Genomic DNA, 16,176 nt, shown 5'->3' on the forward strand with positions numbered 1-16,176 from the left:
CAGTCTGTGAATTACAGGTGTAATGCCTATACATTTATGTACCCAGTCTTCTCAGTCTGTGAATTACATGTGTAATGCCTATACATTTATGTACCCAATCTTCTCAGTCTGTGAATTACAGGTGTAATGCCTATACATTTATGTACCCAATCTTCTCAGTCTGTGAATTACATGTGTAATGCTTATACATTTATGTACCCAATCTTCTCAGTCTGTGAATTACAGGTGTAATGCCTATACATTTATGTACCCAATCTTCTCAGTCTGTGAATTACAGGTGTAATGCCTATACATTTATGTACCCAATCTTCTCAGTCTGTGAATTACATGTGTAATGCCTATACATTTATGTACCCAATCTTCTCAGTCTGTGAATTACAGGTGTAATGCCTATACAGTTATGTACTGGATCTTCTCAGTCTGTGAATTACAGGTGTAATGTCTATACATGTATGTACCCAGTCTTCTCAGTCTATGAATTACATGTGTAATGTCTATACATTTATGTACCCAATCTTCTCAGTCAGTGAGTCACAGGTGTAATGCCTATACAGTTATGTACTGGATCTTCTCAGTCAATGAATTACAGCTGGAATATCTGGGCAGTGAAATAAAGGTGTAACATCTACTCCATTCTGTGGTCATTCTTCTCAGTCAGTGAGTTACAGGCATAATATACATACAATTTTGTACCCACTCTTTTCATTGAGTGCAATACATGCATACAGTCTTGTAGGCATTTGAACCACTTGTGTCCATAGCTAAAATAATACTGTAGACATGTCCAAATTGTAAACTAATGTGACATTTCAACTCTATTCTTATGATTTATCACTAATTGACTTGACTAGCCACTTTATCACAATTAGGTCACTGCGATCTATGTACTGTACAAAATATTGCTGAGTCTTTTCAGCTCTATTCTTATTAGATTTATCTCTAATTGACTTGACTAGCCTCTATAAAAAAATTAGGTCATTGTGATCTATGTGTTGTACTGAACTGACATATTACTTGGTATTAATCTATTCTTTATTTGTCTTAGACGTGGTACTCAAATATTCATTTTTTGCCCTAGACTTGTTATGAAAGTATTCATTATTTGTCTTAGACTTGGTAGTAAAATACTCATTATTTGTTGTAGACTTTTTATTAAAGTATTAATTATTTGTCATGGACTTGTATTAAAGTATTAATTATTTATACACAATATTTATGTTAAGGGGTAAAATATTGATAAGAGTTACATTATTTTCAAACTTTAAACTTTATTGACTTAGGTCATTGTTTGTGTTTTAGTTGATTTCTCACATAATTCTCATATTATGTCATGTTGACTGGAGTCCTATTAAGGGTACTGACTGGAGTCTTATTAAGGGTACTGACTGGAATCCTATTAAGGATACTGACTGGAATCCTATTAAGGGTACTGACTGGAGTCCTATTAAAGGTACCGACTGGAGTCATATTAAGGGTACTGACTGGAGTCCTATTAAAGGTACCAACTGGAGTCATATTAAGGGTACTGACTGGAGTCCTGTTAAGTGTACTGACTGGAGTCCTATTAAGGATACTGGAGTCCTATTAAGCATGCCGACTGTAGTCCTATTAAGGGTACTAACTGGAGTCCTATTAAAGATACCAACTGGAGACATATTAAGGGTACTGACTGGAGTCCTATTAAGGTACCAACTGTAGTCCTATTAATGGTACTGACTTTGAGTCCTAATAAGGGTACTGACTGGAGTCCTATTAAGCATACTGACTGGAGTCCTATTAAGGGTACCAAATAATAGATTTTGCTAACCCATAAAAACCAGTAATTAATCTTTAATGTCAAATGTTCATATTTACTTTAAAATGTATCATATATTTGCAGCACCATAGAGATTTCTGACTACTCATATGTTGTTTACAAAGCATTCCTACGATACCTTTACACAGACAGAGTTGATCTCCCTCCAGATGAAGCAATTGGTAAGTTCATATCTTGTTCAGCAATTAGTTGGGTACCTCTCCGTGGAACAAAGAAAAGTGTGAGGATAGTTTAATGAAGTACCATAAGAGGTGATGTCTGGTTTGCTTAATTTGATAATTTTTTTATGCTGTGTTAGAAGACAATGTGGTACACAAGACCAGATACAAAATTCTTGCAAGAATACAGAAATTATCTTATACTTTTCAAGAATTAGGGGTGGCCACATGACCCTGCCTGTTTGTTTGTGCTTTTTTTTGTTGGTAGCCCAATGCAACCCTTGTATTTGTATTTTATATTTGACAGTAGGCCCATTCAACCTCTGTATTTGTGTGCATTTTGTTAATGACAGCTCTAGTCAACTCTTTTATTTGTGCTTATTATAAGTAATGCCCCATGCAACCTTTGTGTTCATGATTTTTATTTGACAGTAGCCCCATGCAACCCTTGCATTAGTGTTTTTTATTTGACAGTAACCCCATGCAGCCCTATATTTGTGCATTTTATTTGACAGTAGTTCCATGCGACCCTTGTATTTTTTTCTTTTTCTTTGACAGTAACCCCATGCAACCCTTCTTTTTTTCTTTATTTATAGATGCAAACACAGGGTCAATTGTACAGAGCACAATTGCAGGTAATCTTGTGACAGTAATTTCAAGAAAATCACACAAAACTTGAATAAAATGAGCAAACATTGGGCAGAATATTTGCAAGCCCCACCCTTATTTCTTCGTTAAATCCCACCTATATTATAAAATTTCTACCTCTTCCTCATAAAGATCTTGTAATTTCTCATCTAAATTTCAGTTCCAGAATAATCACTGGCAAACAGTGACAATAAAATTATTACCCACCCACTCTAGGATGAACAGGTGATATAGATGATAGTAATAAGATTATAGGAATTCATAAATATCGGAGAAAAGCAAAGAAGCAAATTATGTTGAAGTAGAATATAGGAACATGAATTTATTGCAAAGTTAAAATATCGGCAGGAACACATAAGACAATTTAGAATGTGAAGCCATAGTTGGAACAGTTGCTTGTTCCTTCCTTGTTCAGCCAAATGTTAGAATTTTGAAAACTATATAAATTATGTTTTACTATTTGGGCATAATTACCTCACTGTTATTTATATATAATTATTTTGCAGACTTTTCTTCTACAGCATTTCCAGTATTCATGAAAATCTGTACAATTTCAAAATTAGCTCTCATGTTTAAGGTTGGGAATTGTTTATTTACATGTGGACCAGACCTTATCTTGTATCAATCTTTACTGGAAACCTGCTTCTGTAAAGAATGATAATATTAGTAATATCTTCATTTCGTACCTACTTCCACATGGCATAGGCGTGTATGTATATATATATATATATATATATATATATATATATATATATATATATATATATATATATATATATATTTCTATGTATATTTCTATCAGAAAAGAATTTACACCAGGTACAACAAAGAATATTAATAAAACAATTTGCACCAGCGATCAGTTATTGATGAATTACAGCAACATGCAAAATGAAGGACCACTTTTAATAGTTTTTTTAAACTATTTCTTTTACAATTCTGTTTTTAAGTGAATGCACTCTTTTTCTTAGCAAAACACAAAGGCCAATACAGTTGTTGTTAACAAACAATTATAATTTCAATGGCACCATTCATAACCCATTAAAAATCTAAATTATTCCTGTAACAGGCATTTAAACAAATTATTGTAAAACATATAAATATTTTATCACAAGAGGAGCACGTTAAAAAATTCATATAATCTGATTTAAAAAGCAATAGTTTTACATCTGTTTTTCTAAGACCTTAAAAGCATATTAACCTGTAGACAAGAGAGTATATTGATGTGTTTGTGTATTACTATCATCTGACTGACGAATGTATCATGTGCCCTAGGCATATAAGCTGATTTACAAGCTGTAATCCTATGTCCTTGGCATATATGATGATTTACAAGCTGTATTCCTATGTCCTTGGCACAGAGGCTGATTTACAAGCTGTATTCCTATGTCCTTGGCATATAGGCTGATTTACAAGCTGTAATCCTATGTCTTTGGCATATAGGCTGATTTACAAGCTGTAATCCTATGTCCTTGGCATAGAGGCTGGCTTACAATCTGTATTCCTATGTCCTTGGCATATAGGCTGATTTAAAAACTGTATTCCTATGTCCTTGGCATATAGGCTGATTTAAAAACTGTAATCCTTTGTAAAATGCTGCAAACAAGCATGGCTGTATACAAATTAGAAGAACTGCTGTCAAGTGGCACACATAATTTCTTCAATTGAAAACTGTTGGAACCACAAATTTACATGCCTTATCCCAAATGAAATATGCTACTTACTGTACTTACTCTTATTTGAAATCTTCTCCATTTTGTGATAGGTCTCCTGGACCTGGCAAATGCATATTGTGAAATGACCTTGAAAAAGCATTGCCAGCAGATCATACGCCAGGGGATCACCGTCGAGAATGTTGCCATGTTGTATGCTGCTGCCATCAAGTTTTCAGCAAAGGTATCAACATCTTTAAATAATCACATTTATCAAACGATATCATTGATATGTTTGAGAGGAAACTTTTTTTTTAGCCCATCATGGCATAGTAAACTACTAAATGCCAATCATTATATTTGTTCATTCCTCAACACCTGGGTCAGTATCATTGTTAAAGTTTTTTTTATATACAAGTTCAGTATTGAAGTTTTTTTACTTTCTTCATAAATAAAAGGTGGGTACAATATAAAGTGAGTCTATTGTTGGTATTCTGAATGTCTGATTTCATGTCAGGATATCACACCTGTTGCTATTCTTAATGTGCAATTTCATGTCAGGATATCACCTCTGTTGCTATTCTTAATGTGCAATTTCATGTCCGGATATCACACCTGCTGCTATTCTTAATGTGCAGTTTCATGTCAGGATATCACACCTGTTGCTATTCTTAATGTGCAATTTCATGTCAGGATATCACACCTGTTGCTGTGTTCATAATGTGCAATTTCATGTCAAGATATCACACCTGTTGCTATTCTTAATGTGCAATTTCATGTCCGGATATCACACCTGTTGCTGTTCTTAATGTGCAGTTTCATGTCCGGATATCACACCTGTTGCTATTCTTAATGTGCAGTTTCATGTCAGGATATCACACCTGTTGCTGTGTTCTTAATGTGCAATTTCATGTCAGGATATCACACCTGTTGCTGTGTTCTTAATGTGCAATTTCATGTCAGGATATCACACCTGTTGCTATTCTTAATGTCTGATTTCATGTCAGGATATCACACCTGTTGCTATTCTTAATGTGCAATTTCATGTCAGGATATCACACCTGTTGCTATTCTTTACATGCAATTTCATGTCAGGATATCACACCTGTTGCTATTCTTAATGTGCAATTTCATGTTGCTGTCAAGTAGTGAAATAATAAAGTAGAGACAACAGTCATACATACATTGATATAAAATATATACAACATATCAATTCTTTTATTAAAATTTTATACAATTTTATATAGTGCCTTGGTATTAAGGCCATTGGGATACAAAGTATCTAACCCATGAATCCAGTAACTTTCCTTTTTTAGTCTTTTCATCTCTCCATGCGCAATATCGATTGGCATGAAAGAAATTTTTAGTAAATAGTGATTATTTGTATTAAAATGAATTGAAAAATTAGAGGAGAACTGAGGTTCCATACAATTTTTTATATGAAAGTGGTGATTATTCATTCTCTCAGAAACTAGTTGAAGTGTTTATTACATTTGCATATTACATTTTTTGTACAGGTTATCAAATAAATCACATCACATGATACACAATGTTATAGCATAGAGAAAACACTTCTTTTGTATTGGAGCTACTAAAATAAGTATTTTTTCTTATATTTATACATTGAGAGCACTGATGTCTGTTAAATTTATATTCTGATAAACCTCTTTTTATATTTTCTGTTGGGTGAGTTCTAATCAAAAACACATTACAAATTATTGGGTCTTCAACAAGCAGGAATTTATTTGCGTTTGTAAAGTGTATTTTTAGTGTTATTATTTGATGAATTGAGGAGACTCGAATATTAATTACAAGACCAATATTCGGTAATGAAGGATTGTATTACAGTGTGAAGGGAACTATTTTTTGTCTCTATTGTACATTTTGCAGGGTTTAAAGCCTCATGTTGAGTAAGATTATGAGCTTTGTAGACTCAGTTATAATGTATAGGTTAATTTATATTTGGAAATACGTTTTAAATTCATTCAAAGAATCTGTAATTGACTCAGTATTATGTATAAGTTAATTTGTATTTGGAAATACGTTTTAAATTCATTCAAAGAATCTGTAATTGACTCAGTTATAATGTATAGGTTAATTTGTATTTGGAAATACGTTTTAAATTCATTCAAAGAATCTGTAATTGACTCAGTTATAATGTATAGGTTAATTTATATTTGGAAATACGCTTTAAATTCATTCAAAGAATCTGTAGTTTTAAATTCATTCAAAGAATCTGTAGTTTTAAATTCATTCAAAGAATCTGTAATTGACTCAGTATTATGTATAGGTTAATTTATATTTGGAAATACATTTTTAATTCATTAAAAAAATCAGTACTTGACAACGATCTGAAATAATGTGTCTGTATCCTTTGGCATGGCTTTGTGGCATACTATTTTTACGTGACCTGGGATGACTAGAAGACTATTCCACATATTAGTGAATATTATTTTCTATGACATGAACATTTGTAGACAAAGTATTTTCAAAATGTTTTCATTACATTTACATCTAAAAATGAAACATGAATACTAGATTCAGTACATGTTAATCATCAGGTGAAAATGATTTAGGGGATCAGTACATTTTTGCAGCGCTTATTCTCAGTGGTTCCATATCATAAAGATTTCATCTAAAAATCTAAACCAAACAGTTGGATTAAGCTTTTTATTTTGAAAAAAATATTTTTCTGATTAATTTACCCATGAAAAGGGAAGCGTGTGAAGGAGCCACATAACTACCCATTGCTGTACCCATTATTTGGATGTAAATTGTACTATTAAATTGGAAACAATCATTTTCCAATTCCAAGATATGTTTTATTATTTAACAAATATCTTCACTCAATGCCATCAATATGCTGTATGCTGTGATATAGTGATGTTACTTCTAAAGGTAACTGACTTATCCAATAGCTTTTTAATGAAATTAGTGGTATCTTTAATGTATGAATTGATTTCATTTAAGGTTGTAAAATGCTATTTCAATTTTATTTCATGTTAGAACATCACACTTCTTATTCTGAATGTGTGATTCACATCTTGTCGAGTCCATCATGAATTTCATTTCTACTTAGAAACTTTTGAATGACTTTGTGGATTAAAACCAATTTTGGTTGGAAACATTATATTAAGATGATCTAGACCAAGTTCAATTTTCAACATTTTTGTGAAGACATTTGTATGGAATGACATTATGTATTTTACTCGGACTATTGCCAGGACTATTGCCAGTCAGTAACATCATCAGAAGTTTTCTGTCCACTGCCATTTAAGTTCTGTCCAACTCCCTGCACAACTACAGCCTGGTATACAGTTCTGGTATTGGGTGATTATTGATTAAAGGACCACTCTGATTTCAGTTACTTCCAGTCTGGCACAGGCAGTGCCATTTTGGGCTGTTTACATCACATTTACAAGTCCCAACCTTCAGCTGATGCTCCTTCTCACAGATGCCGTCCCTCAAACTTTAGATGGCAAGTCCCACAGAGCAATTTTCCATCTGGATACTCAGTAGTTGACCAAGATATTACAGTTTTGGGGATGACAAAGCCATCTTGTGTATGCATGCATTGGATGTGTTTTAACAATACACAACAGCTGGTACATGTTATCATGGCCTTCAGATCTATGTTGGATCTAGTATTTACGGCAGCCTTTCAACAGGCAAAACACAGCTTATCTTATTCCACCACGAATCCCAAAGGACGTACATGGAAGTCTGTATCTAGAGTGACCCACATCTTAAACAGATTGGCTGAAGATACTCTGGTCAGTGCCATAATGACCTAAGTGCACTTAACTCATTTGTAGCCCCTTGGTTCAAGATGGAACACCATGACTGGTTCTAAATGCTGTCCAATATGAAGACTTTGCAATCAGTATTCACTTGTGAGATATATGGCTTCACATTCTCATTTCACATGGCTTCCAGTGATCGGCCTTCAGAGGCTACATTCTACAAAAACAGCAGAGCAGAACATGATATCCTTTGTTGCTCTCCTTCTCAGCATCAGTTTCCTTATCAACAAGGACATATCTGACCTCATACTGTCATAAGATTTTGGGCATCTAGGCCTGGAGTTCAACACTCAAGTAACAGAGTATGTTTCTCTTAGTAATGAGGCCTCCTTGCTTAATGTGGAACAGAGAATTCCTTTGCCTGCTGGGTTTGGTCAGTGCGGCACTGGACGTCTTAGTCTTCTCTAATGCACTCATTATAAATGTTTCTGTTGTCCAAATGGAGGTCAAACATTGGACCAGCTTCTTGACAATCTGCACACTATAAGGTTCCATCACAAAGATGGGGAAACCTCACTGGACTCACGTTGGGGATACCTCCGCAAGTACAACCTACAGAAATCACAATCTGTATGGATGCGAACATAGAGGACTGGGGGATTGTGCCATCCATCTCCAGTCTCCTAAGATATCTCCTCATCCTGCCATCATTCTGGGAAGCCAGCGGAGTGTGGCCCCCTTATGATAGTCATTTACTTATCAACATTCTCAAGATGCAAGCCATTTTGAAGCTTTTCTTTCGTGGCAGGAGAATATATATGGGATATGAGTTGTTTTTGACCAACAACTACACTGTGGTGAATCAGACAGCAAGGTGGAACCAAGTACCCAGACCTTTGTATTCTCTGAGATTTTCTAAGGTGGTGTCTTCAGTGACGATTCGTATCCAAGTTCATGATATTTCAGGATTGCTAAATGTATTATCAGACTCATATTCCTGGAAGAATAAATTAATACAAGCAGAATGGGTCTTGATCCCAGTTTTCACTCAGTATGTGATGGATCAGATCAAGTGGAATGCCAAACTCCCAATCTATGTATCGCCAGTCCTGGATCCAAAAGGCCTGAGCAGTCAATGTTCTTTCTGTAGATTAGATAAGCCTAGATGTATATGCTTACCTTCCAATGCCTCTGGTTACCAAGGTGATACAAAAAGCAAGAGAATTAGAAGATGTTCACCTCATCCTGATCGCTGCGATCAAATGGGAAAAATCTTAGATCAGTGACCTCATCAGCCTCGCAAAATAATCTCCAGGAAAATTGATATTCCATAATCCCTCATCTGAACAAGCAACCACAATGGCAGATGTGTCATTCCAACCCAGAGAGGCGTAAGCTGCATCTCTGGATCTTATTGAACAAGCCCTCAGGAACAAACAGTTCAGACAACCAATGGTGGAGATATTACTCAGGCAAGATGGCCTGCCACATTGAAGGCAAATGAAATATTTTCACATAATGGTGTGCACAAGAACACTTTATACCATTTCATGTTCAATACATCAATAACTTCCTACTATGGCACTATGATAGAAAACAGTCAACACCAGGCACAATTAAAGGCTACCATTCCACAACTGTCACTATGTTCATCCCTGGAAAAGAAGATATCAATGTAATGACTTATCCAGTCTTCTGTCAAAGTTTGATTATGCATGTCTAGTGATGTTGACTATTTGTTTAAAATGGAATCTATAATGGGTACTAACCTGGCTGAACAAGACCCCATTTGAACTGTTCTCAGATAAGACCTGCTTCCTCACAGTACTAGTGAATGGCTGGCAGAATCTGTGAAATACATACTCTTATCAGTGTGCCCAAACTACATGGTTTTCCGACAAGATGGTTCAGTATCGCTCATGACAGTCCCTGCTTTGATGGCCATTGCCAAGAACAGGCTCCCATTCATGGGGGATCACAATTTTATAATGAATTCCTATCTACTCTGGATACTTCATCTCAAGGTCATCTGCAAGACCCAATGCGAGCCCTGAAATGGTACTGGTAAAAGTCTTGACTTTTCTTACTGGTCACAGGGAAATGAAGATATATCAGCACACATAGATTGGAAAATAACTCTTGACCAAATAAATTTGCCTCACATCTCAGCTCATAAAGTTAGGGCACTTGTCACAAACTTTGCATTTGGGCAAAACCGTTCCCTTATTTTCCATGCCATGGGGGGGGGCCCCGAGTGGCCGAGTGGTCTAAAGCACTCTCCGTTACGGATCACTGCTGTCTCACCTCTGTCTTCGCCGGTTCGAGTCTCAAATTCAGCCAGTGTGGGTATGTGAGAAAGCTTGCCAGTAGCTTCTCATGGGTCGGTGGTTCTTTCCAGGGTTTCCCCGGTTTCTTCCTCCGCCATTAATACTGGCCACTATGTATAGCCAATCGTGTGCTGAAAAATGGCATTTAACCCTACAACAACAACAAAAACAACAACAAAAAAATCCATGCCATGGGATGGAGATTTGAGCCCACATGATCTGGTGGGATCTATAGACATGGCAGAATAGATTACATTCTTGGGGCAATCAACAGCTTGATTAAGGTTCTGTTCTCCAGTCTTGTTATCTAGAAGCTCTCTAAAATACCTTAGGGGACTGGAGATGGTCTCTCCAAGGTAAGGGGATGTATCTTCCTCCACTTACTTATACTCCTAAGGTATTATGATTAGGTAATGTATTTGAAGATGAAACCAGTTTGTTCTTGTGAAATATGATCATAATACACACATACACCCACCCAGCCTCCCCATGGTTGCCTCCATATGGAGATTGTGCTTTCAGATCAGTAGTAACTGATGAATTCATGGGATTTGGCACAAATCACTGAATCAAGGGGAGATCATTCTAACTGCCACAGAGATGGGCAGATATCTTTTAGCTTTATGTTAAAGGGTTTTAGCCTGGGAGCACTGGATTTGCAAGATAGTAGCTCTCCTAAGGTATCAATTAAATGCGTTCTATAGCACATGCCCATGTAATGTCTGTCAATCCAATGCATTCTGCAGTCCAGACCTATGTAATTTCTATCAACAAATGCATTGTGCAATCCAGGCCTATGTATTTACTGGTAGTTAAATGCAGGCTGTAGTCCAGACCTATGTAATTTCTATCAACAAATGCATTGTGCAATCCAGTCCTATGTATTTACTGGTAGTTAAATGCAGGCTGTTGTCCAGACCTATGTAATTTCTATGAACAAATGCATTGTGCAATCCAGGCCTATGTAATATTCTGTAGCCCAAGACTATGGAATTAATATGTATTCTATAATCCAGCTTTTGTAATTAAGTGTCAGTCACGCTTTCTTTAGTCTGGCACCTTTGTAGTTAACTGTGAAACACATTCTTTAGTCCAGGCCTGCATAATTAACTGCCAATTCATATTCACACAGAAGTCCCAAGCAACTCAAGCACTTTCTGTTGTCCAGACCTATGTAATTATCTGTCAATCCAATGCATCTGTGGCCCAGACCTATGTAATTATCTGTCAGTCCAATGCATCTGTAGTCCAGACCTATGTAATTATCTGTCAATCCAATGCATCTTTGTTCCAGACCTATATAATTATCTGTCAATCCAATGCATTCTGTAGTCTAGACCTGTGTAATTATCTGTCCATCAATGGTGATTTAACGGGTGGTGAAAGTTATTATCCTGCAAATAGTGCTTGTATACAAACAATACATTATATCCAGTAAACCTAAGGTTTTTTGGTTTAGTACCCCATTATTGCCTTGTGTGACCGCAGTAAGCAGAACACATATCTGCTTTTCGGCCATTGATCATAAAAGCACCTCAAAAATACTGCCTTAGCTGCCAATGAACATATGTGTAACTTGTTTAACATAAAATGTCCTGTGCACACCAGGTTACAGCCATTGGATATTAGTGCCAAAATAAAGCTAATTGGAAATTAAATGGAGAAATGAATTTGATTATTTTGATCTATATTTTAAGGTTGTAGGATAAATAAATTACATGGTTAGTGTCTTCATATACAATGTTTATTTGGTGTTGAGGCAGACATTTTAAGACAACCAAAGCAAAACGCATTGTCCTATCCTTTTCTAACACTTAACCAAATAAGTTTGTATTGGAGGACCCTACAGTCATATTCTGTTTAGCAGTACAGATATGAATAGAATCCGTATCAGCCAAGTTTACCTTTATAAAGCAATTTGATAATTGTGTTCACACTTATAATGATCATCCATCACACTTAGAATGACCATCCATAATACTTAGAATGACCATCCATAACACTTAGAATGACCATCCATCACACTTAACACATAGAATGACCATCCGTCACACTTAGCATTATAGAACCCTTGATCTCCCAGTCTGGCTTTTACTTGAATTACTTAGTATAACCATTGGTCTCCCAGTCTGGCTTTTACTAGAATAGATAGTATAACCATTGATCTCCCTGTGTGGCTTTTAATAGAATTACCTAGAGAATGCAACCATCGATCTCCCAATCTGGCCTTTAATAGAATTACTTAGTACAACCATTGATCTCCCAATTGAGGCTTTACCAGAATTACTAGGATTGTAAAACCACTCAGTCCGTCCTTGACTAGAGTTACCTGGATAACAAAAACACTCAGTCTGACTTTTACTATAATTACCTGGATAATAAAAACACTCAGTCTGACTTTTACTATAATTACCTCGATAATAAAAACACTCAGTCTGGCCTTGACTAGAATTACCTGGATAGTAGTCAAACTATTCATAGTTGAACAAGAACGCTAGGCACATTTAGTTTGCATGTAATAGCCCAGCATAGCCATGTGGTTTTTGAGTATGATGTGACAGTTGGTCTAATAGAGGAATGGATATTTTCTGTAGAGGTGTTAATTGATGGTGAAATATAACATGCCACCTACTACACAAGAAAGACAACAATATTAATTTGAAGCAAAGATTACAATTGCCATGTAACCGCTTCATCTCTCACCATAGCCTTGGAACACACCATAATTACAGCTTCAAAGTAATCCACTATGGTGGGTGGACATGACTTTATGCACAGACATTTTATTATATAATCCATTTCTCTTATTCACACAAGCACACATTCACTCATAACAGCAAAAGTCTTCTTTATTTTTTTTATTGTTTAGCATTGAATTTTTAAAAAATTTGAAAAAATGTGACTTTTTTTTTTAATTGATGGCATGGGTTGAGATTTTAAGCAAATGCAGAAAAATCAAACAAATCCCTACTACCGTGATGTAGGATATTGAGATGTTACTATACTATATGATTGTGAGATTGTTTTCATTTTATCAACACTTTGTGCTGATTCCAAATTTGTTCTCTGCTTCAGGAGTTGGAAGATATTTGCTTCAGATTTGCCTTGAATCACATGACAGCTGTCACGCAGACCGAAGCTTTTGCCAAGTTAGATGAACACGTGCTAAAGGAGCTGATTCGTAAAGCTGCGTTAAATGGAGCCTTTCGCAACTAATTTACATTTCTATATATTATTGACTTCGGTGCAATCAATGTCGGATAGATACCATGATTGCAGTCAAAGAGTTCTTTGCTGTCTATCCAGTGTTAACTTTATTTCAATGATTATAAAAGATTTTGAGAAAAAGTCCTATGATATTATACTATCTTAAGTACATATTTTTCGTGAAGAAATAAAAAGTTCTAATAATGTTTGACTTCATTGACGACTGTTGTACCTTTAGCCATTTTGATTTCAAGAAATATGAGATCGATGCTGACAGTTAAGTGCATAAATAATGGATTACACCTCATGCATTTTGGAGGATATGGGTTGTAGAAAGCCTGAGAGCATTCCAATATCACTGATGTCACTAAGTAATTTAGGAGGATAAGGTGTTGTAGATGGCCTGACAGCATTTCTATATCACTGATGCCACTAAGTAATTTAGTAGGATATGGGTTGATGACAACCTGAGAGCATTTCTATATCACTGATGCCACTAAATAATTTAGGAGTATATAGGTTGTAGACAGCCTGAGAGCATTCCAATATTACTGATGCCACTAAGTAATTTAGGAGAATATGGTGTTGTAGATATATTGAGAGCAGTCCAATATCACTGATGCCAAAAAGTCATTTAGGAGCATATGGGTTGTAGATAGCCTGAGAGCATTCCAATATCACTGATGCCACTAAGTAATTGAGGAGGATATGGGTTGTAGATGGCCTGACAGCATTTCAGTATCACTGATGCCACTAAGTAAATTAGGAGAATATGGTGTTGTAGACAGACTGAGAGCATTCCAATATCACTGATGCCACTAAGTAATTGAGGAGGATCTGGTGTTTTAGATACATTGAGAGCATTGCAATATCACTGATGCCAGCAAGTAATTTAGGAGAATATGGTGTTGTAGATGGCCTGAGAGTATTCCAATATCATTGATGTCAGCAAGTAATTTAGGAGGATATGGTGCTGTAGATATATTGAGAGCAGTCCAATATCACTGATGACACCAAGCCATGTAGGAGGGTATGGTGTTGTAGATAGAATGAAAGCATTGCAATAATACTGATGCCACCAGGTAATTTAGGAGGGTATGGTGTTGTAGATAGACTGAGAGCACTGCAATAATACTGATGCCACCAGGTAATTTAGGAGGGTATGGTGTTGTAGATAGACTGAGAGCACTGCAATAATACTGATGCCACCAGGTAATTTAGGAGGGTATGGTGTTGTAGATAGACTGAGAGCACTGCAATAATACTGATGCCACCAGGTAATGTAGGAGGGTATGGTGTTGTAGATAGACTGAGAGCATTGCAATTATACTGATGCCACCAGGTAATTTAGGAGGGTATGGTGTTGTAAATAGACTGAGAGCACTGCAATAATACTGATGCCACCAGGTAATTTAGGAGGGTATGGTGTTGTAGATAGACTGAGAGCACTGCAATAATGCTGATGCCACCAGGTAATTTAGGAGGGTATGGTGTTGTAGATAGACTGAGAGCACTGCAATAATACTGATGCCACCAGGTAATGTAGGAGGGTATGGTGTTGTAGATAGACTGAGAGCACTGCAATAATACTGATGCCACCAGGTAATTTAGGAGGGTATGGTGTTGTAGATAGACTGAGAGCACTGCAATAATACTGATGCCACCAGGTAATTTAGGAGGGTATGGTGTTGTAGATAGACTGAGAGCACTGCAATAATACTGATGCCACCAGGTAATTTAGGAGGATATGGTGTTGTATGAGACTAAGCAAAGATGCCTTTCTGTAGCAAAATAAGTTTTTGACACCTGCCAGTGTATAATGAGATGGCAGATTAGGGTCTGTGTTGTTTGCAGTTAGGCCTGCAAGTGTATAATATGATAGATGATTAGGGTCCATGTTGTTTGCAGTTAGAAACTGCCATTTATAATGCAATGATAGGTCATGGTCTGCGTTGTTTGCAATTAGAAACTGCTGTGTATAATGCAATGACAGATCAGTGTCTGTGTTGTTTGCAGTTAGACTTGCAAGTATAGAAAATTTTGTTTTGTACTTGTGCTAATTTTGTTATTTGATAATATTTCATAGTTGTTGAGTGCTGAGTGGTTCTATATTTATTTTACCTGCTGCTTTTGTTTCTGCTGTGAAAATAAAATATGTTTACACAACATGAAGCTGTGAAATGTTTTTTGTAAAAGTATAAAACACGGCATTAGTGTACATGCAATACAGCATTAGTGTACATGCAACACATCATTAGTGTACATGCAACACAGCATTAGTGTACATGCAACACTGCATTGGCATACATGCAGCATGGCATTAGTGTACATGCAACACAGCATTAGTGTACATGCAACATGGCATTGGCATACATGCAACACGACATTAGTGTACATGCAACACTGCATTGGCATACATGCAACACGACATTAGTGTACATGCAACATGGCATTGGCATACATGCAACACAGCATTAGTGTACATGTAACTTGGCATTAGTTACATGCAACACTGCATTGGCATACATGCAACATGGCATTAGTGTACATGCAACACAGGATTAGTGTACATGCAACATGGCATTGGCATACATGCAACACGGCATTAGTGTACATGTAACTTGG

General features: G+C 36.1%; 1 protein-coding gene across 2 annotated transcripts in view; it reads left to right on the forward strand.

The window, feature by feature from the left end:
- LOC149790195 (RCC1 and BTB domain-containing protein 1-like) overlaps nt 1-15,717 on the forward strand; it is a 65,723-nt gene extending 50,006 nt beyond the window's left edge. Inside the window, exons 13-16 of one of the 2 annotated variants that reach the window (XM_089972188.1) lie at nt 1,880-1,977; nt 2,571-2,609; nt 4,388-4,518; nt 13,420-15,717. In XM_089972188.1, coding sequence (XP_089828314.1) covers nt 1,880-1,977; nt 2,571-2,609; nt 4,388-4,518; nt 13,420-13,560 — 409 coding nt within the window. In that variant the 3' untranslated portion in view covers nt 13,561-15,717. The remainder of the gene's footprint in view (nt 1-1,879; nt 1,978-2,570; nt 2,610-4,387; nt 4,519-13,419) is intronic. The other variant, XM_089972189.1, reaches the window with a different exon arrangement.
- The last annotated feature ends 459 nt before the right edge of the window (nt 15,718-16,176 follow it).

This window comes from Sinohyriopsis cumingii, chromosome 10, assembly GCF_028554795.1.
Source record: "Sinohyriopsis cumingii isolate HCF-2022 chromosome 10, ASM2855479v2, whole genome shotgun sequence".
NCBI lineage: Eukaryota > Metazoa > Mollusca > Bivalvia > Unionida > Unionidae > Sinohyriopsis > Sinohyriopsis cumingii.